The 25,105-nt window shown below is 36.4% G+C and overlaps 5 protein-coding genes across 6 annotated transcripts; 1 reads left to right on the top strand and 4 right to left on the bottom strand.

The window, feature by feature from the left end:
- Positions 1–433: 433 nt before the first annotated feature.
- LOC18603559 (Protein phosphatase 2C family protein) lies at positions 434–2,542 on the bottom strand. 2 transcript variants are annotated; one of them, XM_018118653.2, is made up of 6 exons: positions 2,400–2,542; positions 1,900–2,197; positions 1,470–1,781; positions 1,269–1,386; positions 949–1,172; positions 434–825 (listed from the first exon to the last, which is right to left on the bottom strand). In XM_018118653.2, exons 2-6 carry the CDS (start codon positions 2,143–2,145, stop codon positions 592–594), a joined length of 1,134 nt encoding a protein of 377 aa, XP_017974142.1. In that variant the 5' UTR covers positions 2,146–2,197; positions 2,400–2,542; the 3' UTR covers positions 434–591. The 2 variants fall into 2 exon arrangements, with proteins under 2 accessions (XP_017974142.1, XP_017974141.1); XM_018118652.2 differs by having other exon boundaries at positions 1,900–2,220; positions 2,400–2,540.
- Positions 2,543–3,612: 1,070 nt separating this feature from the next.
- PLDP1 (phospholipase D P1) lies at positions 3,613–12,347 on the bottom strand. The gene is made up of 20 exons (XM_018119954.2): positions 11,848–12,347; positions 11,619–11,720; positions 11,369–11,484; positions 11,138–11,279; positions 10,477–10,647; positions 9,739–9,912; positions 9,101–9,343; positions 8,882–8,998; positions 8,296–8,435; positions 8,035–8,184; positions 7,320–7,476; positions 6,735–7,244; positions 6,170–6,280; positions 5,920–6,066; positions 5,641–5,838; positions 5,400–5,501; positions 5,162–5,293; positions 4,975–5,040; positions 4,803–4,864; positions 3,613–4,713 (listed from the first exon to the last, which is right to left on the bottom strand). The coding sequence occupies exons 1-20, from the start codon at positions 12,079–12,081 to the stop codon at positions 4,464–4,466; spliced, it is 3,324 nt and encodes a 1,107-aa protein (XP_017975443.2). The 5' UTR covers positions 12,082–12,347; the 3' UTR covers positions 3,613–4,463.
- Positions 12,348–13,521: 1,174 nt separating this feature from the next.
- LOC18603557 (Ribosomal protein L19e family protein) lies at positions 13,522–15,269 on the bottom strand. The gene is made up of 5 exons (XM_007035602.3): positions 15,065–15,269; positions 14,468–14,590; positions 14,037–14,350; positions 13,827–13,873; positions 13,522–13,744 (listed from the first exon to the last, which is right to left on the bottom strand). The coding sequence occupies exons 1-5, from the start codon at positions 15,174–15,176 to the stop codon at positions 13,720–13,722; spliced, it is 621 nt and encodes a 206-aa protein (XP_007035664.3). The 5' UTR covers positions 15,177–15,269; the 3' UTR covers positions 13,522–13,719.
- A 1,192-nt stretch (positions 15,270–16,461) lies between these two features.
- Positions 16,462–17,469, top strand: LOC18603556 (glycine-rich protein). Its single transcript, XM_007035601.3, has one exon. It carries the CDS (start codon positions 16,642–16,644, stop codon positions 17,266–17,268), a length of 627 nt encoding a protein of 208 aa, XP_007035663.1. The 5' UTR covers positions 16,462–16,641; the 3' UTR covers positions 17,269–17,469.
- Positions 17,470–22,745: 5,276 nt separating this feature from the next.
- EBP (ethylene-responsive element binding protein) lies at positions 22,746–24,377 on the bottom strand. The gene is made up of 2 exons (XM_018120390.2): positions 24,087–24,377; positions 22,746–23,626 (listed from the first exon to the last, which is right to left on the bottom strand). Exons 1-2 carry the CDS (start codon positions 24,271–24,273, stop codon positions 23,058–23,060), a joined length of 756 nt encoding a protein of 251 aa, XP_017975879.1. The 5' UTR covers positions 24,274–24,377; the 3' UTR covers positions 22,746–23,057.
- Between the last annotated feature and the right edge of the window lie 728 nt (positions 24,378–25,105).

The raw sequence follows: 25,105 nt of genomic DNA, 5'->3' as shown, positions 1-25,105 counted from the left end.
ATTCTTCTTTGGTCAAATTTATTAATATTCTTATTCCGATAAATAAATATTTATAATTTGAAAAGATTTATAAATTTTTATTATTATATATTTATGATGTGACATTATATGTTTGAATAATAATTTATAAATATTATACATTATATCACGAAATTATTATTCTTTTTAAAAATTAATTTGACAGTGTATAACATCCATATTTATAAATGTTTTTAAAAATTACTTTGCTTGCCTTTCATTTAAAGGTGTTTGACGTGAATCGGATTTGTTTTCAAACCACTTTATCACGAGATCATTACGTTCTTTTCAAAAAATTAACTTGATAAGATGTGTAACGTTCACGTTTATAAATTTTTCAGAATCTCTTATTTATCTTATATGATATGAAATTAAGTACTTAACGTGACATAATGTATCTCGAATTATTGAGAGATTGAATGAAAGTTGGATCTTCATTTGAAACTTGAAGCATCTGCTGGGGCAGATGCAGCTTATGAGCTCTTTCGAACATGTTTACATCCATACACAATATGCTACAATAGAGCTAACAGATAGAATCACCTAAATAGAAAGGCAATGGCCAACAAGCAGTTAGGCAAGTTTCTTCATTCCAGCCTTTTTGGAGGCCTTGACGAGGTTGACCTCTCGAGACAGCGTGGGGTGAAAGAAAAGGCAGATAGCCGACATGTCATCCATGGCAATGCCTCTTTTCTTATATTTCCATGCTCGGATGGCACATTGAACCAGTCTTTTGGCTGATTTTTCCCTATCTTCTGCTGAAGAAACAATCTCCACTGCTTCTCGGTTGGAAACAACATCCCACACCTAAGCAGAATATCCCAAAAAAAAAGGAAAAACCATGGGTGATTACTCGCTCTTCTTTGACTACAAGGCAAAAGAAAATGAGAAGGAAAGAGAAAGGGAGCTGCCATGGAAGAAGGTGCATACCCCATCTGTTGCTAAAATGACAAATTGGTCTTTGCTTGTTATGTTTCTTTGGGTCACATCAGGCACAGAAATGAGCCCAAACTCTTTGACACAGTAGTCACCGAAGGCTCTTGATAGAGCTAGCCCTGGTGTGTTCCCATTAGGCATCCAGACCCTGTACACCCCGGGTTCATCTCCTAAACAAAAGACTCGACCCTTCGACTGTGTTATCCTTTCAGCCTCCTCTGTTAGCATCAACATAATCAAGAAATAAGATCCTTAAAAGCTGTGAGAAAAAGGGTAATAGCTAAATCATAGGGAGAAATGGAGAGAGTCCTAACCAGGGATGTTAGGCTTGAAGTCAACTGTAAGCTGGAGTGGTACCAAATTGCCATCATCTGAGGTGGTTGCCAGGACCGCCCGACAATCCCCAACATTTGCTATAACAAGATGTTCACCCTAGAAATCCAACAGGAAGAAATTAGGTAGGTTCTTTATGAACAAAAAGAGAAATTATATATTGCTAACCTGTGTGTACCTACCTGTTTGATGATTGTCAAGGCAGTAGTCCCACTACGGAAAGAATCTATCCCAGGATGCTGCTTAAGCTCAAGGTCAATGTCAGCATAAGTTTTCAAGTAAGATTGCTTCCAGACATCAAACTGATGAATACTTCTGTTCAGTACTTCCGTGTCCAATTCCTGACCAAGGGAGGTCAAGGCAAGATTTTTCTGCCAGTGGCATAGTAAAGAAGGAGGCACTGATTCCCTAACCCTTTTGGCTACAACATGGCCCCAAGGTCCATGCCCATCAAAGATACCACAGAAGATCATGTCTTCTTGGCATCCAAATTCCTACAAAGGAAAAAACCATACTCATCAAATTAACCAGAAGGAACAACCCAAAAAACCAACAAAACAGCTGTTTACAATGTAAAGAAACCGATCTTTAAAAGTTTAGCTTTATATATACCTCCCAGACCACTGCGGAGTCCTGGTTGATTCCTTTCTGTCCTCTCTTGGAGCAGACGGAGGCAAAATTGCTCGACTTGATGGACTTGACTGTACCAGAGGAACTCCTCATCAGTTCATTCTTCTTCGCATCTTTGGCCATGGTTTCCGCTGCTTCTCTTCCAACATCCGTCTGACCACCATTCCTCCCTTTCTTGATCGAAACTGTTCTTGCCAATCCATCGAGAAATGATGGGATAAGCACCATCGCTTCTATTTTCTTGTTTCAGCCCCTTGATTCAACAAGCGAAAGACTCCTTCTGGTTTTACCAACAAAAGATGACTAAACATACAGAAAAATTTACCGTCTCAGTTTTCTTTAACTGCATGAATACCTTTAAAGCTTTCCATTTTCCATTCAAAGAATTCATCTTTCATATCCCATAACTGACAGCCTAACTCTCCAAGAAATGTAGAATAAGAAAGAAAACGATCAACTCTATATATATCTATGTCATATACCTTGTTTTCCAGGGGTTTGATTCAATAAAACGATCAGCTATATGGCTGAAACCACACGATTCCTTGGTAACTCCGATGTCGATGGCCGGAATCTTGCGTCACTTGATTGAACCCGGCTGATTCTTGGAGAAGAAGAAGTCTCGAATTGCTTGTACTCCATTTGTTTTTGTCCAACAAAACTGCAAGCCTAGTGTACGTAAGTAATGTATATCTTCACAAAAAGCAACCATAAGCAGCAGGGCATCAAAAGGACCAAAATGTCATTGATATTACTGCTGAATAATGCAAAAACAATGGGTAGTTTGGACATTTTGAAAAACAATTTCATACAAAACATAACATCATTAAGAATGTCAACAAGTAAGAAACTCGTTATTTTTTAAACATTCTACTTTAAAACTTATTATTTAATATTACATCGGAAGCTTAAAGATTGAAAACAAGATTGAAATTAAACCTTAAAGATTTCGATTAACAAGAATATACAATGAGAAAGTCGGTCAGAAGCTTATAAATTTTTTTTATGAACAAATCAATGAACAGTAATTAAATAAGATATTTTCATGGATGAAAATGGTTGGAGATAAAAATAGTATTAATCAAAGGAGTAGTTAATAGAAGCAGTGATTGTGAAAGCATTAGTACGTTAAAAATATGGAGATAACTAAATTAATGATGTTATGAGCCACTATGAATAAATTAATAGCATTTAAAAGAGAATGATAATTTTATTTTTTTATTTTTCCAAGCCCCAACGAGAAACACCAAACACATGGCTGCCAGTTAGCCAGCCGAATTTAGGGACCATAGAGTGAGAGGCGTGATTGAGACCCTTAGAACAAAATTCACTGCTGGATTGAGAAAGTTGCTTTAGTTTTACATAATTATATGTATATAGATATTTTATGTTTAACGTAAAAATTCAATAAAATTTTTATATATTTAACGTATCATACGATATAATGTCTATTTTTATTATTCTATAATCATTTTAAACTTTGCGATATCAATTTGGTCAAGAAAATTTTATAATACCAAAATTTTTGTACCACGTACTAAATTTATTTGATAATAGTCTTTCCTACCACATAATAGTGGTGGGATGGACAATGATTCAGGAATAATTATGGAATCCAAGCCCTGGGACCCAATTTCAGAGTACTAGATCTTGGTCCAAGAAGAGAAACAATGTCAAAATGTGAATATTGGAGAGTTGAGGAATAAACGAGAGAAAATAATAAAGATTTGTAGGAGCATAAAAAAATTGTTTGACCCAATGGTAAGTTGTTTTTGGATGTCTTTCTTCCAGCACAATAATTTGATGCTTCAATCGCCAATTTAAGAAAATGGTGGGGAGCTCGGTTAGGAATTCTGTAGTGGATGTTGTTTTCGTTGCCAGAAGTTTGTGGCCTTGGTTCAGCCGACACCCAGCATGCTCGAAAAGGAAAAGCAGTGACCCGAATTATTGTAGCTGATTGCATGCGGCACTTCCAAAATCTGTGGATGATTTGCAACTATCAGAATTGAACCCCTGTACAACGTTATCCCAAATGGATCCGAAACTTCGAGAGAAGGATTAACTCTGAAAACCGAGCATGGGATCCCAACCCCAAACTCCTCACCTGTACCGGGGGATGCATTGGGAACGGTCTCCTTCTAGAGACTTCTCAGACAAAAACCAATCGACTCAGAACGGATATGGACAAAGTCCTGTGATGGTCCATGTGGATACTCTTGCAAGGGGAAAAGCTTGTTTCTAACAACACTACGAGGGAGAAGATGAGCGAGCAAAGAAGCTTCAAGATGCAAGAGACAGTGTAGACATTTATACAGAATCTTCGTAGTTGAGAATAAATCAGAGATGTAAAAGTATGGTGTTGAATTTTATACAAAGAATGATTGAAATATACATTTTCTTAATAAAGTCAGCTTTCTCTTTTTCTCTCTATGATTTCTATGCAAATTTGTTAAAAAAATAAGAAGCAAATTTGTAAGAAAAAAAAAAAAACAGAGGAATTTTATGCGATTGAAGCGAAAAAATGGGGCTTCGATAATCTCCCCCACTCAATGAAAAACTTGAGGAGATGCATAATATTCACTCTCATTAAACACAGGTCTTAAATCTTCTTTGCACATGAAATCCAAGGGGAAAGAAACAAGATGTCCTCGCACTGACTTTAATCTATCCATGGGGTCTGTTTTTCTGATATCTCCACTGTGATATGATTCTAATTTCTCAGGGGCTATTCCTAAATCGATCGTAGTGTGCCCAAGTCTTTCCTTCCAAAACATTATGCTTTGTCGGAGCGCAAGCCTGGCAAGTTCATCTCGTACATGGGGTTAGTGCAGTAATAGGGTAACCAAAGAGAAAAGGAAAGGAGTAAGAAAGAGATGGAGTTGTACCTGGTATGTATGAGATCACTCGGGACACAGGAAAACACATCCTGGTAGATTGTTGTATTCATCTGTCATATAAATCATTCGATTTTTGTTACTTGGGAGTTAAAGAGTTACAGATGGTAATCCTTTTTATTCGAAATAATATGCATGTATCAGGTTATTGAGCAATTGTCACCTTTGCAGTTGCAACCCATATATCTTTATAACTCGAATCACTAATGGGATCGATTATTTGATTTATCTGAGGCGCACAACAAGGAAAAGGAAGAACAAATTTATCAGCTGAATGACACGACATTCTATAAAATCATATGACTGGTCTGCCACTACAGCTAAAAATGGATGATGGATGGCTCACAAACCTCTCCTTGGTGAAGACCAAGATGTTCAGACCACAATGAGAGGCGAAGACTCAGAGCAAATTTTCCAGCCTTCCATGGATTTCCTCCCATCTGTGAATCAACTAGTTCTTTGTCTTCAATAAGCACAGCAATCTGAAATATCAGTTGTGACATCAAACATCTTGCAGATGTGATATGGATATGTCATATCTTAGTCAAGGGTATAAAAATGTGGAATTGTTCCATTATGCACTGATACCTCTGAATCTCTTGAGCCAAGTAAACTTCTATCGTTAATATTAGCTGATCCAATTAAGGCTGTAGAGTCATCAATTATCATGACTTTACTATGCACATATACCTGCAGATACAGAGGAACAAATAAATCATCAAAAAATGTGCATGCTAAACTTTCTTTGATAAGTTGCTATGACATCTTATGCCACTGTAAAGAGAATTAAACAGAACTGGCAAATATTAGCATCAGTGCAAGAGAATACCGGACTGGTAGCGACAGGACCTCCATCAAAAAGTTCACCATATGCTCTAAGGCCATAGAAAGATATGTAATCATGAGTTTTAGGGCCAAGAAGATCATAAAGATTATGCAATATTGAATTCTGTCCTCTGCAAATGGTTCGATACTGCCAATGCATTATAGCTCTCACAGATGCTGCACCAGCATCATCAAGACCCCCCTGTTAAACTTAAAATTAGTCCAAACGTAATACTATTATCTGAAATCCCAAGTTAAAAGAGTACAGGCCAAAAATTAAAACCTGGAAACCAGGAAGCAGTGGTATGACAATAATAACCCTGAAACACTTCTTATCATTGTATGCCCGCATAATACGCCGGTATAATGCTTCTAACACGCGATTCTGAATAATTTCATCTCCTGAGAAGCCTGATATGAAAAATTGATTCTGGAAAAGTTGTGCAAGAATGAAACAAAGTAAGGAGAGTACATCATGTAATTACATGATTCATAATGAAATGCAAAGTAAAAGACTAAAAATCAGCATATACCTCTATATAAACAAAGTGTTCTGCTTTCTCAATAAGGGAGCAATAAGCACAGTGAATGCTCTCTTCTATTTGACTAGTTCCAGCCGACCACTGACTGACACTCCTTATAATCTGAAAATATAAAGCATCACTGATTGTCACTCCTTACAAGCTGAAAGTCTCATTTCAAATGAAAAGAAGGTCAAATAGAATGGTAGAAATAATGACAGATCACACTAATATCATCATTGCATCTACCCCAAACTAACTGCAGAGGATGGATAATAGTCCTTTCATTAGCAAAAGTTGAAAGCACATCAGGCATGGCTGCAAACGTATAGCACTCATGGTGTGATCCAATATTATGACCTGGATGATATTATTTTCTTGTCTCCCCCCCCCCAACACACACATATATTGTCTTCTAGCAGTACTCTATTGTCTACCAAAGTATATGACATGAATTTCAATGAATATGTGCTTTCGAAAATAAGACTAAGAAATAGGGATATCAAAATCCAGAAACATGAACCAATCTTATGAGGCAGATACAAATATTCAAAGTCTTAACGAGAATACAACCCACCTGACAACGGCATGAAGTACGTGGACCAACCTGTCCAGCATCATCCACAAAACCAACTTGATCACCCCGTTCCTGTGTTTCCCACCATTCTGGATCTGAAATTTTGTTTCCAGGCTGCCTTTTTACATCCAAAGATCTTTCCAAATGAAGATCCAAAGAGTCAAGGTCATCAACAAACCCTTTCATTGGTGTGTCTGCAACTGCTGGTTCTATTTTGGACTTTCGGAAAGCAAAAGAAGCACTTTTGCTTGCAGTAGAGTCCAGCCCATTCAACTTTGGAAACCCACTGAAATTATCCAACTCCTCAGCCTCTTGAGGCACAAGTAAAGGAATATCTTGTAAAGATGACCTAGAAGAAAAGGAATCCTGTCTTCTAATGCCTTTATTGTTGTCCTCAATATTCTTACTCTCAGAGTCAGTCTCTTTGCTTCTTCCCATATAATGTGGAATCACCATGTGCTGCTGAGGCATAAGTAGTGGAATTGCTTCCTCATATGGAGCTTTATTTCTCTGAAAGAAACACACACACCTTTGTTAAATAACAAAGTTAATACTGTGCATTACTAATTCTAAATATGTATGGACCTTGGCATAGTTCCAGCGCTGAACAAAATGTCGTGCTACATCGCGACAAGGTGGTCCCCAGAGCGCACAATGGACATCATGCCAAGGCATTCGAGGATATTTTTCTCGATCCAACTCATCTTTCATTGTATCTTCCCATGAATTTGGTTCAGATTCCCTGATGAAAATGAAGTTGCAAAATTTGTTACACATTTACTGCAAGCCAGCTTCAAACCAACTCATAATTACTCATAAGTCATAACCATGAATATTTACCCCTTTTTTTCAAGAACATAATAGTCTCGGAAAGGGGAGGTGGGGGGGAAGATGCACAATGGGCAAACACATACCCTTGAAGGGTTTGAAACTGATGATCTCTTTAAACAAACTTCGGAGTTACCCCATTGAACCATTCGAATTCAGCAAACTGTTGGGCAACTTCTATTCATGTACAAGCCTAAAACCTAAGTGCTAGATACTTTAAGCAGAAGCAAGTTGCCACTGCTATCAGCCAAAAAATCCAATCACAAATTGTAATTGTGTCTTTTTCTACTGTTCTATGGTAATATCACACTAAAACAGAATGGTGCATAAATTGAGCACATAAAAACTAATGATAACTGACAATTGATGAGTTCATCAAAGGCCAAAATGAATGGATAAGTCAAAATTCAGAATCAAAATTCTGAAAAATATTAATCAAAACATTCAAAGGAGAATCTTGCTTAAAGCTTACCTTGGGTTATAGTAGTCTTTTCCAGGCCATACTAAGGGAGGATTATCACCCACCTTGTGCTCAAATGTGTCATACCGACCAAAGCATAAATCAAGTCCACCAATAAAGCAAATTTGGTTATCAACAATTACAAGTTTCTCATGGTGGGACCTATAGGTAAAAGAAATCCATATCAAAGTCAGAAAAGATCCAATATATTATAATGATAAAAGGTTACAACTAAAATGCCTGTACACACTCAATTCTCCAAGCAATGCATACCATAGATAGACACCAGTAGAGAAATGGTCAGGATAACGCAATACCCTCACATTCTCATGAATGCTAAGAAGCTTTCTCTTGCTATAGACACTGTTAATTTTCAAAGCAAGAGCAACTTCTTTGTAGAGAAGGATGTATATCTGCAGTCATAGACACATTCAGATCATTCTTCAAGTAAATAATCAAAAAACAAATTAGCTAACATTCAACTTTCTACATCAGGAGTGGACAGAAATCTATATAGTAGAGCAGATATTTAATTTGTTTTAAAAACATGAATGTAATAGTTAAATCAGGTTTGTAAAATTTAGATGGCTCCAAATAAAACCATAAGTCCTCAACCATCAAACAGTGAATAAGCTCACTGAAAGACAAAATGGAATGGAAGAAAAAATGAGAAGCAATACATGGTTAACCCATCTACACCTTGATATCTGTGTCCAAATTCATGTACAGTTGTACACACAGCCATCAACAAGATGATATGTCTGATGAAGTAAAGGATTCAACATCCTTTTTTGATTTGCACAAAAATGAAACTTATTTATGGATTTCTTAGAAATAAATAAATGAAATATTACAATACCTGAACCCCTTGCTTGGCTTTGGCTTCCAGCAAAGCATCGAGCCTGGAGGATGCCAGCTCATGAAAAGGACGGCGTAGATACAATTCTGGGCAAAGCCACCAGCCACAAATAAATATCTGCATGAATCTTAAAATCATACAACAGCTTTTTATGCTAAAGAATAGAAAAACCAGTTTGCTTACAATCCATTTTGACCTGTAAGAGTAGAAAGGACAGACCTCTGATTTTGCCTCCTCAATTGACGAAGCTATAGCCTCAAAAGCCGCCCTACCATCAATGAACCATTGAGCCTGACTACCATCATCTGTCAAACCCCTTGGAGGAGCAAAAGAGCCAAAGCGATGAGGATGACACCAACCCTCAGGGGGCCTAAGCCCAGCATCATTAATAGCAGCAACCCAATCTTTAACTTTAGCACTACTCTTCGCTCTTAACCTTATGCTCCGGATTCCACATGTGACCTTTTGAAGTTCCCAATTATCTGTTAGAAAGTGAATTTCTCTAGATATATTCATCAGACATAAAACTTAACCCACCATTGTAGAGATAAATAATTCTTTTAATGTGTAGAAAGAAAACTTATACCCTCAATAAAATCTTCAATCCAAAAACCCAAAAATTTGTCTTAATCCTAAAGGTTGATGTCTAATGTGATGTTAATAATAGTTTAATGATCATGACCTTTAGGATTCAATATGTTTTTAAAATGGCAGAAATATCACCATAGGTTTCTAATTGAAGAACTATTTTAGTATGTATCTTACTTAAACTTTAACATGACTAGTAAAATGTAAATAATAATGTGCCCACCAGGGGGGAAATTTTCCACAGAACAAGCAGCACATATTCTACTGACCTTAAAAGCATGGCGTAAAGGATTACGTTCCTTTACTTCTGCCGCTAATGATACCCGGCCCTCACCATTACCATCTGAGGCTGGTAATACATCGAAAACAATTATGTCTAAAGGTTTAGTATCAAAAGGATCTCCCAGCAAGGCCAAGAATCCAGGTTTCAGTACAGCCCACACCTGTATACGATCATTAGACATGAGAATAGAAAAACACAGGTCAATTAAATAAACTAAAAATGTGAAAATATCCAAAATGATGGCAAAGGAGTGTTATATTATGCTCCAAACCAGAGAGCTATTGTCCATATGGCAAGAGAAAGGTACAACAAATCGAACATTTTCAGTAAGGTACAATCCAATAACACCAAAAAAACTAGACCAAAATTCGCAAGCATAAGAATCAATATATGACAACCATAATTCCATCTCAAAACTCTCTTCCCAAATCCTATAATTTTTTTTTAATTTAACCCATATCACCCATTAAGGACAGTAGGAGATTCCTATGCATATTCTCCAGAACTCAGCACAGCTGACCAAGTGATACCTCTTAAATTTAGATCCATGCTGAAGCACAAAAAAGGCACACTATTATGCCAGTTGTCCTCCTACCAAGAATATTTAGAGAGAGAAGAGAGGCAACTAGTACTTGCTGCACCACATGCAGGTGCAACATATGCTCTGAAACAAGTGCATTTAAGTTGAATATAGACTGAGCTTTCAGAAATGAGATCACACTACCTTTTGCCAATTGTCATTACAGCAACTGAACCAATGACATGCACAGCATCTATCAGAATCATCATTTTTTGCAATTTTTGGTAGATGCTTCACCATTACATAATCTTCCTTCAGCTTAGGGCCATACTCTGGTGAAAATGACAACTTTGAAACCTCCAAAAACTTGCAAACCTACAAGAAAATTGAGAGAGATACTAATACAATCAATAAAAAAGCACAAATTGAGCAAAAAAACTCAGAACATAAAATACATAGCAGTTAGTAACCACATTCCTAGTTCTAAGTTCTATATGTAAATCCATGGCACTTGAATTTAAGAACTCTGACTACGACTACATAATCATTTCAATTTCAATTTATTGACTTACATTTTACTGAACCAGCAATTAATAAGGTTCATCTACTTCATGATTCCATTGCATGAAAAAAAGGAAAGCTAAGTTGAATTTGATCATTTATTTTCAACACAAATACATGAGGGGAAATTCAGCACATCAATAGTAACTAAAGTAAAACTGAAATTACCTGGTTTATTTTCTAGGCATAGTAAAGTATACCAAAGAAAGATCTAATACCTATGAAGATGCATGTAAATGAACACCAAATGATTGCCACGGACACATCATGCTATCACCATGTTGAGGAAAAGTCGAAGGCATACCTCTCGAGAGTTAACAATATCCATATTTCCAAGAAAGTGATTCAGATATTCTTTCATCGCAACCTTTGCTCTGTCAGACATAGAAGACTGCCTTCCCAAGGCTGGTCTAATAACTGGAAGAGCAGCACTTGAAGGAACATCTCTAAGTAGAACAAAAAAAAAAGCAGTCATAAGCACGATGGGTTAAATTTTCTTTTCTATTATTTGAAATTTTGCGGTAATAACGATCACCTGTTTCTAGCGCTTTCATCATGATGTAAAGGAACAGCATCATCGTCTGGTTCATCATCATCTTGCACAACTGGCGTATGGTCTCCTATTCCTAGATTTTGAAGCCATTCTTTAACCTTTAATATAATAATAATATTCAGAGTGAAAACCACATCAAAATCCTAAACCTTAAGAAGTAAACAGTTATTAATAACAGAAATTTCAAATTGCAGCAAAAGCACAGATGATCATCGTCGTTTTCTCCACAGACCTGCTCTTGCTTCTCATGAATTTCTTCAATAAACAATCGTTTCTTCAAAGCAAAGTGTAAGTAAAAAACGTGTGAAGCTTTCTTTAATAACCGCCACTTAAACTGAAGAATCAAAACGCAGAAACGAGCATAAAAGCAAGTAAGATCGAACATATACTCAACTCGAATTGAAACTACCAAAGCAAATTTAGAAAGAATTGATTGAAGAAACGAAGAGACGAAAACTTGCTTGTTTGTATTGGAATTCGATGGTGTAAGATAAGAGCATGGGGCTGATATCGCCGGCGTCGGGTCTGGAGACGGAGACGATGGTGGCTTTAGGTAACTCATCGAAAATCCGAGTCGACTCAGGAGCGACACCTTGAGCGAACGAGAAGAACGACGACATCATCGACGGTAACGGCTCCGATTGCATCTGGTAGTACCGTGGTCCACCTTCGGACATCAATTGCTCCGACGCCATTTATATTAATTGATATTTCCGTTCGATTTGATAAAAATACTAAAAAAAGAAGATCGACTTCGAGAAAAAGAAATGGGAATTCAGATCCAGAGCTTCTGAGAGGAAGAGAAAGGAGAGGGAGAGACGGAATTGGCCTTTTGAATGGTATTGTTTTTTGTCTTCGTTTGGAACGTAGAAATTAAATGAAAAATCTGTGCGACTGAATCTGGAAATTGTTTGTCGGGTTTTCCGGTTGGTCCGAAGTCTAAGACACGGACCATGTCTTTAAGGCGGTTTTAAGTATACATTATTTAATGCGCCCAAGTGATTATTGATTACGCCTCCATTCCTTGGGCTTTTGAAAATCAAAATCACTGAAATTAATTATATACAAAAAAACCTTGCAGTAGATAATTTGCTTTGGCGGTTGGCGGTTAATTCATTCAACTACTATCTTAAGGCTGCTGGTTTCATCTCACAATAAGAAGATTAGTTAATAACTATTAACTAAGAGGGAGTATTAGTTGGTTTAAATGGAAAATTCAATCAATTCAGTTTCATTACCATTATTTGGATTGAAATATTATTTAATATTCTTAAATTATATAAATTCTTTAAATTAAACCTATCAAACTTACCGATTATTCACCTTACATTCACTAAGTTAGACAAGAAGTACCAAATTAAATAATTTTAATACACACCATATTGCTCCAATTAAATAATCAAGACAGGACAGAGATTGATCATTTAGAATTACCACTACATTGTAGTTATCGGTTAAGATTAGATTAGAATGGGTTGGACTCGGATCCTCCCATGACCAATGAAAAAAGAGACCACGATTTTTAAGAGAGAAAATGACAAGGGGGTGCAGCACTGGCATCCCCATGGGATCTTGAAAATGGAATTTTGTCTTTCTGCCCTCCCAGCATTTGCTGCCGTTTTACGTGTCCTATGAAAAAGGCCCACTGTTATTAACATTTGATGTTATCGGGAGGCATGGGCCTCGTGGCCATGATCCTCACAAATTGCCAATCCTTTTCCCACTTTGCCCGAGACAATACTACGAGCAAGACAGCCACAACCTTCTATCACCATCCTCGTCAATTTAAGACCATGCAAACACTTAAATACTCAATTCACATTTTAATACATAACCGATATAAGATTTATGACTCAATTGAATCAAGCAATACCTACAACTAACCGATATAAGATTTATGACTCAATTGAATCAAGCAATACCTACAGCCCCCGGATGCAGATAAGGTAGAACTGGACTCATAGTTTCATAAAGAAACGTGGTACAATGTTTACTTACTTGCCTGTGGCTACCCAGTCGGCCATTCTTGATTTGGGAAATGCAACCAAGCCTTCGCCTGAGCATCTGATCAAGCATATAGGCATTGTACTAGCAAAAGTTGAACAGCAGGGATTGGGGGAGAGTAATAAGCAACATTTGTTATGCATAGTAATTCAACAATAAACTAATATCACAAACATTTTCATCCAACATAACAGCTCCCAGGTTTCCAAAATTCCGTAATTTATAATTAAAATTTTTAACATAAATGAAAACAGAGTTTTGCAAACAAACTCCTACAAAGAAAACAAAAGGCATTAACATATAAAGTTTGACAATCTTCATGATTTCATTCACTTCTTCGATTTCTTAACTCCCCTGCAAAAATCAAAAGAACTCCAAATTAGACCTGTTGAAGCAGATAAAACAACAATGCATCAATATCATCATGCAATCTTACTCGGCCTGTTGGGGTGCAGATGCAGGTGCTGCCTTCTCACCAGGTCCCTGTATGGTCAAGAAACCAAAAGATAAGGTCACAAAGTAACCAACTTGAAGCATCCCAAACCAAAAACACTGATGAACCCACCACATTTAACTTCACACAAGACACAGGAATCATTCTCCCACCCAATATTGATATATAAATCAAAACAGATGTTCAAATTACCTGTGCAAGGCGTTCCTCCCTTCTGGCCAACTTCCTCTCCCTGCTTGCCTTGTTCTTGGCACGCTTGGCCTCGAACTGGTCAAAGAGTGTCTTCTCTCTTGCCTTCTCAGCCTTAGACTTGTGGATACTTTCCATCAAAACACGCTTGTTTTTAAACACATTACCCTTGACTTTCATGTACATGTCATGGTACATGTGCTTGTCAATCTTCTTGGACTCCCTGTACTTACGGAGAAGACGCCTCAATACACGCATTCTCCTCATCCAGAGGATCTTTGTCGGCAACCTTGCCTCCCTGGTACCCTTCCTCTTACCTGAAAGCATAAAGAAGACATTATGCCTTACTTACAGTGAACTATGACCAAGAAAGGGAACCCAATTATGCATCCAATACATTAAATATATGCTTCTGAATTATGGATTAATCATACCATATCCAGAGTGTCGGCCCTTTCTCTTGGCCTCCTTCATTCTGCGTGCACGAGAACGGGAGTGAATCTTGGTAGGCTTCCTGATGATAAAACCATCCTTCACCAGTTTCCTAACGTTCTGCCCTGCAAACAGTAATCAAATTATTAACAGCTTCATTTAAACATAACAAAAGCAAAAGCTACTTCACAAAGTGACACGAAACACAACGTGAAACGCCCAAGATTGCAACCCATTCAATTTAAGATTCATTGGAACAAAAATGGACTAAACTCCAAAGTTTCACAATAATAAATAGGCAAAAAAAATTAATTCGGAGCCCCTTTTTTTTTTTTAATTTTACAGAACTCGTTTCGAGCAAACAAAATTTCTATAAATTTGTTACTATATCTACCAGCTCTGAATGAGTAGAACTTCAGATCCCAAATCTATCATTCATTTCCCACGTTTTCTAAGTAACCGAACAAACCCTAAACAATCAAGGACGAACAATAGCAACAAGGATCTATATTCTAAATCATATTGCATTCACAGATTCCAATTTATATTTAGAAATGAATTAAATAAGGAGAAAAAAATTAGCGAGGCAAGGAACTTACTGGAATTGGCCATGGAGATTTCATTGATTTCATTAGGGTCGAGCCAGACCTTGCCACGCCCGCACTTGAGGACGCTCGCGGCGAGCCGCTTCTGGAGCTTCAAAGACACCATGGTTTGGTTTCTTCTCTCCCTCTCTTGTCCTGTGTCTCTCTATGAGCGGAAACACGAGGGTTTTCGCGAAGAAAGGGGGAGGCGGCTTTTATAACGGTGGGAGAAAAGTTTGTTAAGATTAGGGTTTTTGAGATGAACTAATAAATGGGCTTGCCTGGGCTCAATTTCAGCCCATCCAGTTAAATTAAAGCCCACAAATCATTTGAGCGACTTTTGGTGTCCATTTCGAAGGCCCAGTTAGGTATCGCGATTATATAAATTTTAGGATTGAAAATAAATTCGTAGTTAAATGTAAGTTTATTACCCATTTTCATGATAGAAAATAAACTCACATCATTCATAAATTTTTAATATAAATATTATCTCGAATGATTATATTTACTGTTCAAATTAAATTTTATGATCGATTATTCTTTTTCACTTATTAAAAGGAAAATAGAAAGGTAAACTTCAAACAGTTTAATTATTGTTTTTTTTTATTTTTATTTAGTACCACCTTATTTAATAAAAAAATTAAAATTAATAATATTAACTCGAGTGATCTCTAATCACATTTTGAAATTTTAATTGAGATTGAATCCAACTTATATTAAAATGTATTGATATAATTTATTGATCTTCATATCATTATTGATATTATGTTTTCTTTTATATTAAAGAAAAAATATTTACGAAATAATCTTATTGAATAGTTTAGTATATGACAAAAAAATAAAGAAAATGAAATTATCTACATATCACTATGACAATTTGTCCAAATAGAGATAAAATATAAAATTCAATAAGGTTTTATTTATTAGGAAGGATGGAAAGAATAACTGACCTAAAATTTTCTCTAATTAAATGATTAGGTTTTATAATCACTTTCCCACTTCCTAACCTAATCATCAAAGTAAAACCTTTTTCTTTCTTACTTTCATTCCTCTCGAACAAGATAAGTTTAAAGTTTGATACGATTAAAGGATCGAATGCGGTTCCTTAACCATTCTTTAAAACAATATATTAGAGTTTATATGTTTATCATTTTATTATAATTTCTCTCAAATTTAATTCATTAGCAATGGAAGTATATATAAAAGAATAATAATCATGAGGTGGTAAGAATATTGGGCCCGAATTGGTATTTAGACAGATCCAGCCCTAGTATTTGTCTGCCTGTAATTGGGCCTAGATTCAGCTCAAGGCCCAGTTTTGTTTCGGGAGGTTTTCCGACTGCCACCCGTCAAAATTCAACAGCCGTCCAAACCGCCAAATGAATAAGACGTTGCGTTTTGACTTTTTTTTTTTTTTGGTCATTTACCTTCCCTCCACGGAAATCCCCAAATCTATTCCAACTTCCCTTCTCCAATTTTCCCTCTTTTTTTTCGCGCAAATTTAATCAATCCCCCAAAATCTTCCCTTGAAATTCTTTGAAAATTCGTTAAATTTCCCTTTCTCGGTTTCGATTCAGATTTTTTGTTAGCTAATGGACCTCTCCTTAATTTGCGATACGCTAACAGTGGCCACTTCCCAAGGCCTAGGGTTTGCGAAATTGATTCTCGACCGCCACCATTACTTCGCTGGAAACGGTTGCCTTTCCCTCTCCTCTGAGTCATCAGCCGATAATCTCGGCATCCTCCACGTAACCGCGACAATCGTCCCCGTGGACGTTGTCGCGCCTCCACCCGTCAAGCCGAACTCCTACAAGACGTTACCTCGAACTCTCCTTCGAAGAAAGCGGCGCACCAAGCGGACGTCATTCAGCGGCGGTGAGCCCAACGACGGCGAAGATTACGGATTCTTCTTCGCGAGTGATGGTGGCGATGGATACGGTCCGTTCGGCGGTGGCGGTGGTGGCGGTGGGGGAAGCAGTTGGGGTGGGAGTGGTTGGAATTTTGGCGAGTTTGGAGGGCAAAATTGGGATGAATCGTCGTCGTCATCGTCTCCGTGGACTGGTACGGCTTTGGATTTTGTTTATGAGGTGATTTGCTGGATCGCGTTGTCGAATTGCGTGCATTTTGCCTTTAAGAAGGTGATTAGAATTGTGGCAAATGGGATCGAGGATGCTGGGGACAGGGAGAAGGTTCCGATGAGATTGGCTTCCGTTTGCTGATTTGGAGATTAATTGGGTATTCCAAAATCTCTGCCTTGTTATGTTTCCAATTCAAGTTCAATGTACATATAATTGTATATACTCATTGTTTATAATTACAACGTTTACTAGCTATTCTCATTGTAGCTGTGATTATTGCTTCGGCTGCTTATTTGGTTTGAAGAATGCAATGGCAATGCTGTTGAATTGATTGTTGAAAAATATGTGATGTTATTTGTTTGTAGAGATAGTCCTCTAAATTGTCTTATCCACTTGATTGGTCCGGATATTTAGAGTTTAGCAGTACCATGATTAAGATAAGTTGGGTCAAGTTGCAAGGAGTGATGAATCCCATCAAATAGTAGATAATGATAGTACTGGGAACAAAAACAAAATGTGCACAGCAGTCAGGAAGCTGGTTGGACACCTTGATATGTTGTTGCACTTAATCTCTCCTGTTTCATGGCATGGAAAGTGTCATGATCAGTTTGTGCAGATGCACTGGATCAAGTAGCATAAACAAATTAAGTAGTGCGGTATTGGATCTTACTATGTGCTTTTCTACGACCTAGAGGGGGTAATTTTGTTTGCTAGTACACATTTCCTGATGTTGGCGTATGGCACTTTTGATTGATCATGTCTGCCATGTGGTTTCCTCAACCATACTGACAAAATATTTTTTCATACTTTTTTTTTTTTTTATAATTGGGGAAGGGGGGATTCAAACCCTGCTCTCTAAGCAGGGGATTATGCACCAACCAATGAGTCAAATGTTCGGGTGTATTTTTTCATACTTGAAACTTGAGATTAATGGAATAAGGAGAAACTTTGTGGTAAGTCCCTTTGTCTTTTATGACTTGGTGATGGACTGTTTTTGATGTTGAAGATCGATTTGCACTTTGAGGATCTGTCAGTGCTTTTTCAGTACCAATGTTGAAAACCTGTTTTCATTTGCTTGTAGTTATTTGGATGTGGTCGTCTTGGATGGTGATATTTCTGTGTGCACGCATTTTCTTGAATAAATATTAAAAAGTCCTCATTTTGCTCTAATGTGCAAAACATTTTTTATCTGCAAGTAATTTAGTTTCTAAATTAGCAGAAAACTCGTCTTGTGTTTATGTTCTTCGTCAAAATAATCCTTGAAAAAGAGAAAGAACAAGAAGGTAAGCTGATTGGCTATTTCCATGGAATGACCTTTTTCTGATATTAGGGGCTGAAAATGTATAGCTTTAGTCTATTTTGTGGCTCGTCTATAGATGAATTCTTGTCATCGAAAACAGAAAACTGTTCTACTTTGGGTCATTTTAAGTCTTATCAAAAAATCAAGATGTGTTGCCATCAAGTTGTAGAGGCAGCATGTGTGGGACTGGGGACCTTTGGAGAGGCATATGATTACATACGAGCATAGGAATGCTTGTGTTGCAGTTGATTAATGTTGGAGACTTGAGCGAGGAAACTAGACTTGGTAATTTGTGTTAATGTATCGTAAACGTGTCAGACACGATTAGATACAAAATACGTTAAGATTAAATACGAATACGACACGTTTAATATTTGTGTCTTAAATTTAAAATATGTACACATTTAATACACGTATAACATAATATAACATGATTAATACGTTTATTAAACATGTCAATATACGACATGATCAATAACATGTTTAACACGATTAATACGTTTAATATGATTAAATAAAAATATTTACAATTAAATATAATTTTATTATTTAAATTTAAAATCTATAATTATAAAAATAATTATAATAAAATAAAAAAAATAATAACATCAAATAATCATCAAAAGTTAAAAATTAAAGTTGTGCATGTATAATTATATTATATCTTTTATAAAATTTAAAAAATTATTAAAATAATTATTTAAAATTATTTATATAAGGTTAAAATAGTTTTTAACTATTAATTTTTAATATGTTAATAAATGTGTTATGTATACACATTTAAATATAATAACACGATTAAGTAAACGTGTTTAAACGTATTTGTCGTGTTAGACACGAAATACATTAAGATTAAATTTTAAATCTGTTTAATTCGTATATTTTCATATTGTATTCAAAATTATCAAGTTTAGCGGAAACTATGTATGATGAGTTTGAGTCTTCTAACTTTTTATTTTGAGTCTGGCCATTAAATCTTTGTATACAGGTTTGTGCGAAGCACAATATAGAATGCTTTGGGCTGATATAGAAAAGAACCAAGCTTCTCTGGCTGGGCTGAACTAGTCACCAACGAGGAAACAGTTTGATCCATGACTTGTGGGCCATAGTGTGCCATCATAGCAGATGAACTCAGCCAGTGAATCGGTAAAAAGTGGAGAGAGTCAAAAATGGTGACATGTGGAAGATCTATGGAGGGAAAAAGCAAGTTTAAGTAGGTCAAAGGTAAAGCCAATGAAGTTCAAAACAGTCACTGGTCAGTGAATTTGACTAATAGATATGATTATAGCACTAATAACAGAACTTTTCCTTAGAAAAATAGAAAACTTGGTTTGTAATCTGTTCCGACTGTCCTATTCAGCAGCGAAGGTGCCTGCTTAACCTTATTACAGAAACCCATAATTTTGGGTAATGAATAAAAATAGAAGACACCAAGAAATAGTTAAATGATTGAGGAATTGTATGGGGAATACCCAAATTAGATCACCAGCTTCCTTTACAGTTCATTATTTTTTTGTTTTACAAATGTCCACATCTACTACAAGCTAAGTGGACATTAGCCATGATTGACTCAACGATTCAAATTTGCTTAAATTAATTAACAATTCGTATGCAAATCTAGAATGATTTATCAGCCTAATCCTAGTGCATGAACATTTGATCCAATGTTTCTGTTTAAGAGATATAAATGGATTACTTTTTCACTTAAAATATTACAAGTTGGATGTGTTTGTTTTATCTTAGAAATGAATCCTTCAAGTGGTATTCCCAGGTTACTTTCAGGGACCCATCAGATGAAACAAATTGTGACCAAATTAACTGCCAGAATTATAGTTGACGATGATTTTAATTATATAAAAGAGGAAGAAAATCAAGCTGACTCAGCTGACATAATACTAAGATTAGTTTGTTCTTTTTTCAATAATGATTGTTATTTTGTATATTTAAAAGGATCATTCGAACAAATTTAGTATTGTTTTGAAATAAAATAAGACTTAATGCAAAGGACCCACCTTGGATTCTGTCGACACAAGTTAGGCTGGGTTCATGCATCTTCCCCCCTGGATGAGCTCGCAATTTTCAATTGCTTTCTCACCAACCCATAAATTCTTCTAAGATCGATCATTTGACTCGAAACAGTAATCAGCTTTCTCATGTTCACCTTTGCTTGTAGAATGTAATCCAGATATACACGTGAGACAGTAATTTATGCTGGAAAATATAAGTACATTATTATGTTACGAAATCATTATTCTTTCTTTACGTTTAAATTCACATTTTGTGAGTCAAATCATTCCGCATAATAAAATATGTCGTCATGTTTATAAGTCTAAAATCTCTCTCTTCTTTGTTCTATATAACATTCAAAAGTTCTTACGAATTATTTCTAACTTTGAATTCATAGATCCTCATAGAATTTCTTTGAATTTTTCTAAATTTCCAACTTATACACATTTTCAAACTGTTAACAGTGGCAGATTCACCTATTTATCATGTGACCAAATGTTTCCCAAAATAAAAAAAAAAAAAATCATGCGACAAAGGTCAAAGCTTGCTTTGTTTCAATGGAGTGAGAGAATCGGAAAAGGAAAAGGACACTATGCCATAGATATATAGATCCTTTTAAAATGGTGGAAAAGTCATGGAGACATATCAAATTTTAAGATCTCTCCATGACAAGGAATAAGTTTAACTCGAATCTAGGTCGGGCTAGGACGACAAAGAAATCTACAAAACTAATCCCTGCTCGAGAAGTACTTTGCTTTGACTTCCCTGGGTGCATGCATGGGGCAACCTTTTTTTACCCTGTCAATGCTCGCAAAAACCACAGCCACCTGCCGCCATGGAAGCTTGGCTTTACATTACTCGATGCAGAGTCATGTTCCATTGGTGAAAGTGAAAAACGAGCTAAGCTTTTTTTTTTGCTTGGTTTTCCATCATCAACTCAATGAATTGCTAGCTAACCTGAAATTGGTACATGGTAAAATCAAACTTACAGTTCCAACATTACTTTTCATGTTACTTCTGTGATCAGCAATTATTTACACACATCAAGACTCGTTATTATGTCGTTACAAATTCTTTTGTAACCTACATGCAAAATCGTTGAACCGGACACGATTAGCAGAGTAAATTTTTTATATTAACGTCACTTTTATCGTTGAATTATTTGTTTTGGTCAATAGAATTTAAAGTTTAAAATTTAAGATTTTAATTCATGATAAAAGTTGAATACCTAACATGAAATTATAAAAGAGATATCAAACCGAATACGTTAAGAAACACATTAAGTGATTCTCATTTTTCATACATCCATTGAATCATATATACTCGATGAAAATGATGTAACTACTCCCCATAACTAACTTGGAACATTGCATGTGGCCTAAACGGAAAATTATTCTATTCACTTTCTCATAAGTTAACCATAGAATTTGGTCGTCAAGATATCAAAACAAGAGAAACACAGCTGCTATAAACCGAGTCGTGAGCAATGGCCAAGTGGTGTATATATTGCTTTGAGAAGGAAGCAGCCTCTAATCCTTATTTTGCTTGGCTCTTTGAAAAAGTAGGAAACAGACAGAAATCTCGAATTATTTGCTCCACTTATAAGCTAAGTACAATATTATTAAACAATTTTCCAATCTTCCAATTAACTATCATATATATATATATTTATATATATATATTTATATATATATATTTATATATTTATATATTCTTTCTGGGATTTATTTATTTTTCTCAAAGAACAAGATTTAGTGTTCCTAATAATATTCAAATGGCCGGGTAGGCAGTACGTACGCTACCATCACATGTTTCGTCGATATCAATGATTCAATATATTTAATGGTTAATCATCACTCTAATCACCATCACCATCATCATCATGTATTGGGAACATTTGTTGTAGCAATAAATGATAAATCCAACAAATATAATATTTAAGACAAATTTTATTCGCATTCATTCTGATTTCCATTTTTTTTCACATATATTATATATTTTTTATTGATTAATACTGTGGATATTCTTGTCTTAATCGTAACTTATATTCTCAGAATGGGTATTAATATATTTTTACAATGAGTTAATTGGACGATTTTCCTTAATTAATACCTCATGGATATTTTTTCCTTAATCATAACTTATATTCTCAAAATGGGTATTAACATATTTTTACAATGAGCTAGACGGATTTTCACAAAATGTTGATCAAGAAACATATTTACAAGATATTAATGAAAAAAAAAAGAAACCGGATATTGTGTATGTGAAATTTATTCTAATAATAATTAACAATAATTTTAAAAAATAATTAGTACTAATAAAAGATGGAAGTTAATTAATATTAAGCACAAACATATGATACATGAACCGACATGATGGGCATGAAATCCAAGGTCGTCCAATACAAAACCAAAAACCAACAAGAAAAGATGATGCATGCAACACACGCGCTACTCCTTTATTCTCATATTTACCATGCATAGCATAAAACATAGCATGAGCATGTACCATAACAGTCATGGTACCCCCATCGAAAACCCTAATGAACACATAAACATGATGATTAACGCTAATTATTTCTATTAGTCGGTTTTTTTAGGTTTATTTAAATTTGTTTAATCTAATAGACAAGCTGGCGCTGTTGCTGATGATGAGTCACGAGGTCATCAAGCATCCAGAGGTCCACTGAGTCAGGCTCACCGTTTCCACTCGGCTGAGGGGTCTCAGGCTCCAAACCAAGGAACGATTCCAGGCTCAAGATTTGCTCTTTCAGCTCCAACTCAGTCGTCTCCACTGCTTCACTCGGCCTGTAAACTTCGTTCCCGTACCCGAAACCCATGTACGGTTGTGGCGTTGGCGGGGGTGGTGGTGCGCCAATGGTTTCAAAACTCGCATGACTCAGCTCAGGGGCGACGATGCGCCTTTTCTTAGCAGGAGGCTGGATTGGGGCAGGAGTAGCTTGAGGGAAGTTGAGCTTGGCTTTATCTCCACGGATGCGCTTGGCGGCTTCATCGTAGGCTCGAGCTGCTTCTTCAGCTGTGTTGTAGGTACCAAGCCAGACTCGGACGCCTTTGTGGGGGTCTCTAATCTCAGCTGCCCATTTGCCCCATGGCCTTTGCCTGATTCCTCTGTACACGTTCTTCCGAGTTCGCTGAGTCTTCCCCTCTTTTCCTGTGTCCCGGCTTGTCACTGAACATCCCCCCGCCCCCACAAAAGAAAAAACCAAAACTTTTAGCCAAAAATTCACAATATTTCTTCTTCATGAATCCATTGCAAACCTCAAGTAATCATTTTAAAGTGGAAATTGCTGAATTTTGGGCAATTTCTACCAAAAAAAAACTCAAAACTTTAGCAGGAAATAGACAAAGAAAAAGTACAATCTTTCTATTTCATGAACAGACTGTGACAGCAAAATTTCTTCCTTTTTACTTTCTATGGTATTTTCTACAATGGGTAATACCGATTTCAGCTTTAAGACAATTAAAAAATGCTAGAATTCAAGATCATGCAAGAGACCAAGGCAAACAGACAAAGAAAAAGAAACACTGAAATGGTTTTCATTATCATGCAAGAAATAAAAAAGGGAACATCATAAAGTTCTACAAAGAAGCATAATTTGAAGGATACGCAGAAGCAACAAAACTCTTACCTTTGTTAAGTTGCTTGCCTTTTGGACCGACCTTGGTGTTGTCCGACTGATTGAAAGCGTCTTTCCCATTGTAGTCCAAACCCAAGAGGTCGGAGAAGGTGTCAATCTCCGACCAAAAGTCTTCTGCGGTCAGCTTCCGACCACGCTTCACAGCAATGAAATCAGAAATGATTGCACCTCCGCACATCTTTTTCGGGTGGTCTTAAAAGAAAAAGTTTCAATGTTTTTGACAAAACTCAAAAAAGTGAGAGGAAAAACAAAACTAGACAGAGAGGGAAAGGCTTTGCCTTTCGGGCAGGTCTACATTTATAGAGTGACGGTTACAACCAATCTCTCAGAGAAAATGACAAATAACCATTACTTTTTCTGGGTTTCCTTTGTTTTCCTCTGACCCTGATCGGACGGTTCAGAGTGAATCAGTGGAGGTGGAAATCGAAGGATGAGAGTCGAGAGATGTACGTGGATAAGACAAATTAAGGGAACCGATCCTGGCCGTACGATTGAGGAGTGGGCGGGCTTCTTTTGGGAGGGAGTGATGGGTAGGGTCCACGTTGTGGCCTCTTGTGGCAAGTGGGGTTCCAGAGATGATGACGTGGCTGTCTGTGGTTGGGAGAGTAAATGACGGGGCTGCCTCCGAGTGTGTGGTCTGAGCCGGGCTTCGGAGTAACGCACGTCAGATAGGTCCAAAAATTAACGGCCCAGTTGAGGAAGGCAGGGAGTTTGCACTTGTCATCCGGAGTGGGAGTGTTACCAAATGACCCTGGATTTGGCACTTATTTACAATCTTGTCACCTCTCACTTTTCCTTAAAATGACAAGAATGTTGTCTTGCCTGTTGTAGCTCTATTCTCATGTGATTGATAGCAATAAACTGGAGGGTGATACAAGAAAATTATAAAATAAAACATAAAATGAGTACAAAAAAATTTTATTGGTTAAAATATTATCTTTTTTTTTTTGAGTTAAATCTAAATTATTGTATCATTTTTTACAAATTATATGAGATAAATGTATAGATAA

The sequence above is a fragment of the Theobroma cacao genome, chromosome 4 (genome assembly GCF_053813885.1).
Source record: "Theobroma cacao isolate CCN51 chromosome 4, ASM5381388v1, whole genome shotgun sequence".
In the NCBI taxonomy this organism is placed as follows: Eukaryota; Viridiplantae; Streptophyta; class Magnoliopsida; order Malvales; family Malvaceae; genus Theobroma; species Theobroma cacao.
Note: the sequence above shows the minus strand (reverse complement) of the source record. Positions and strands in the feature narration are given on the sequence as shown.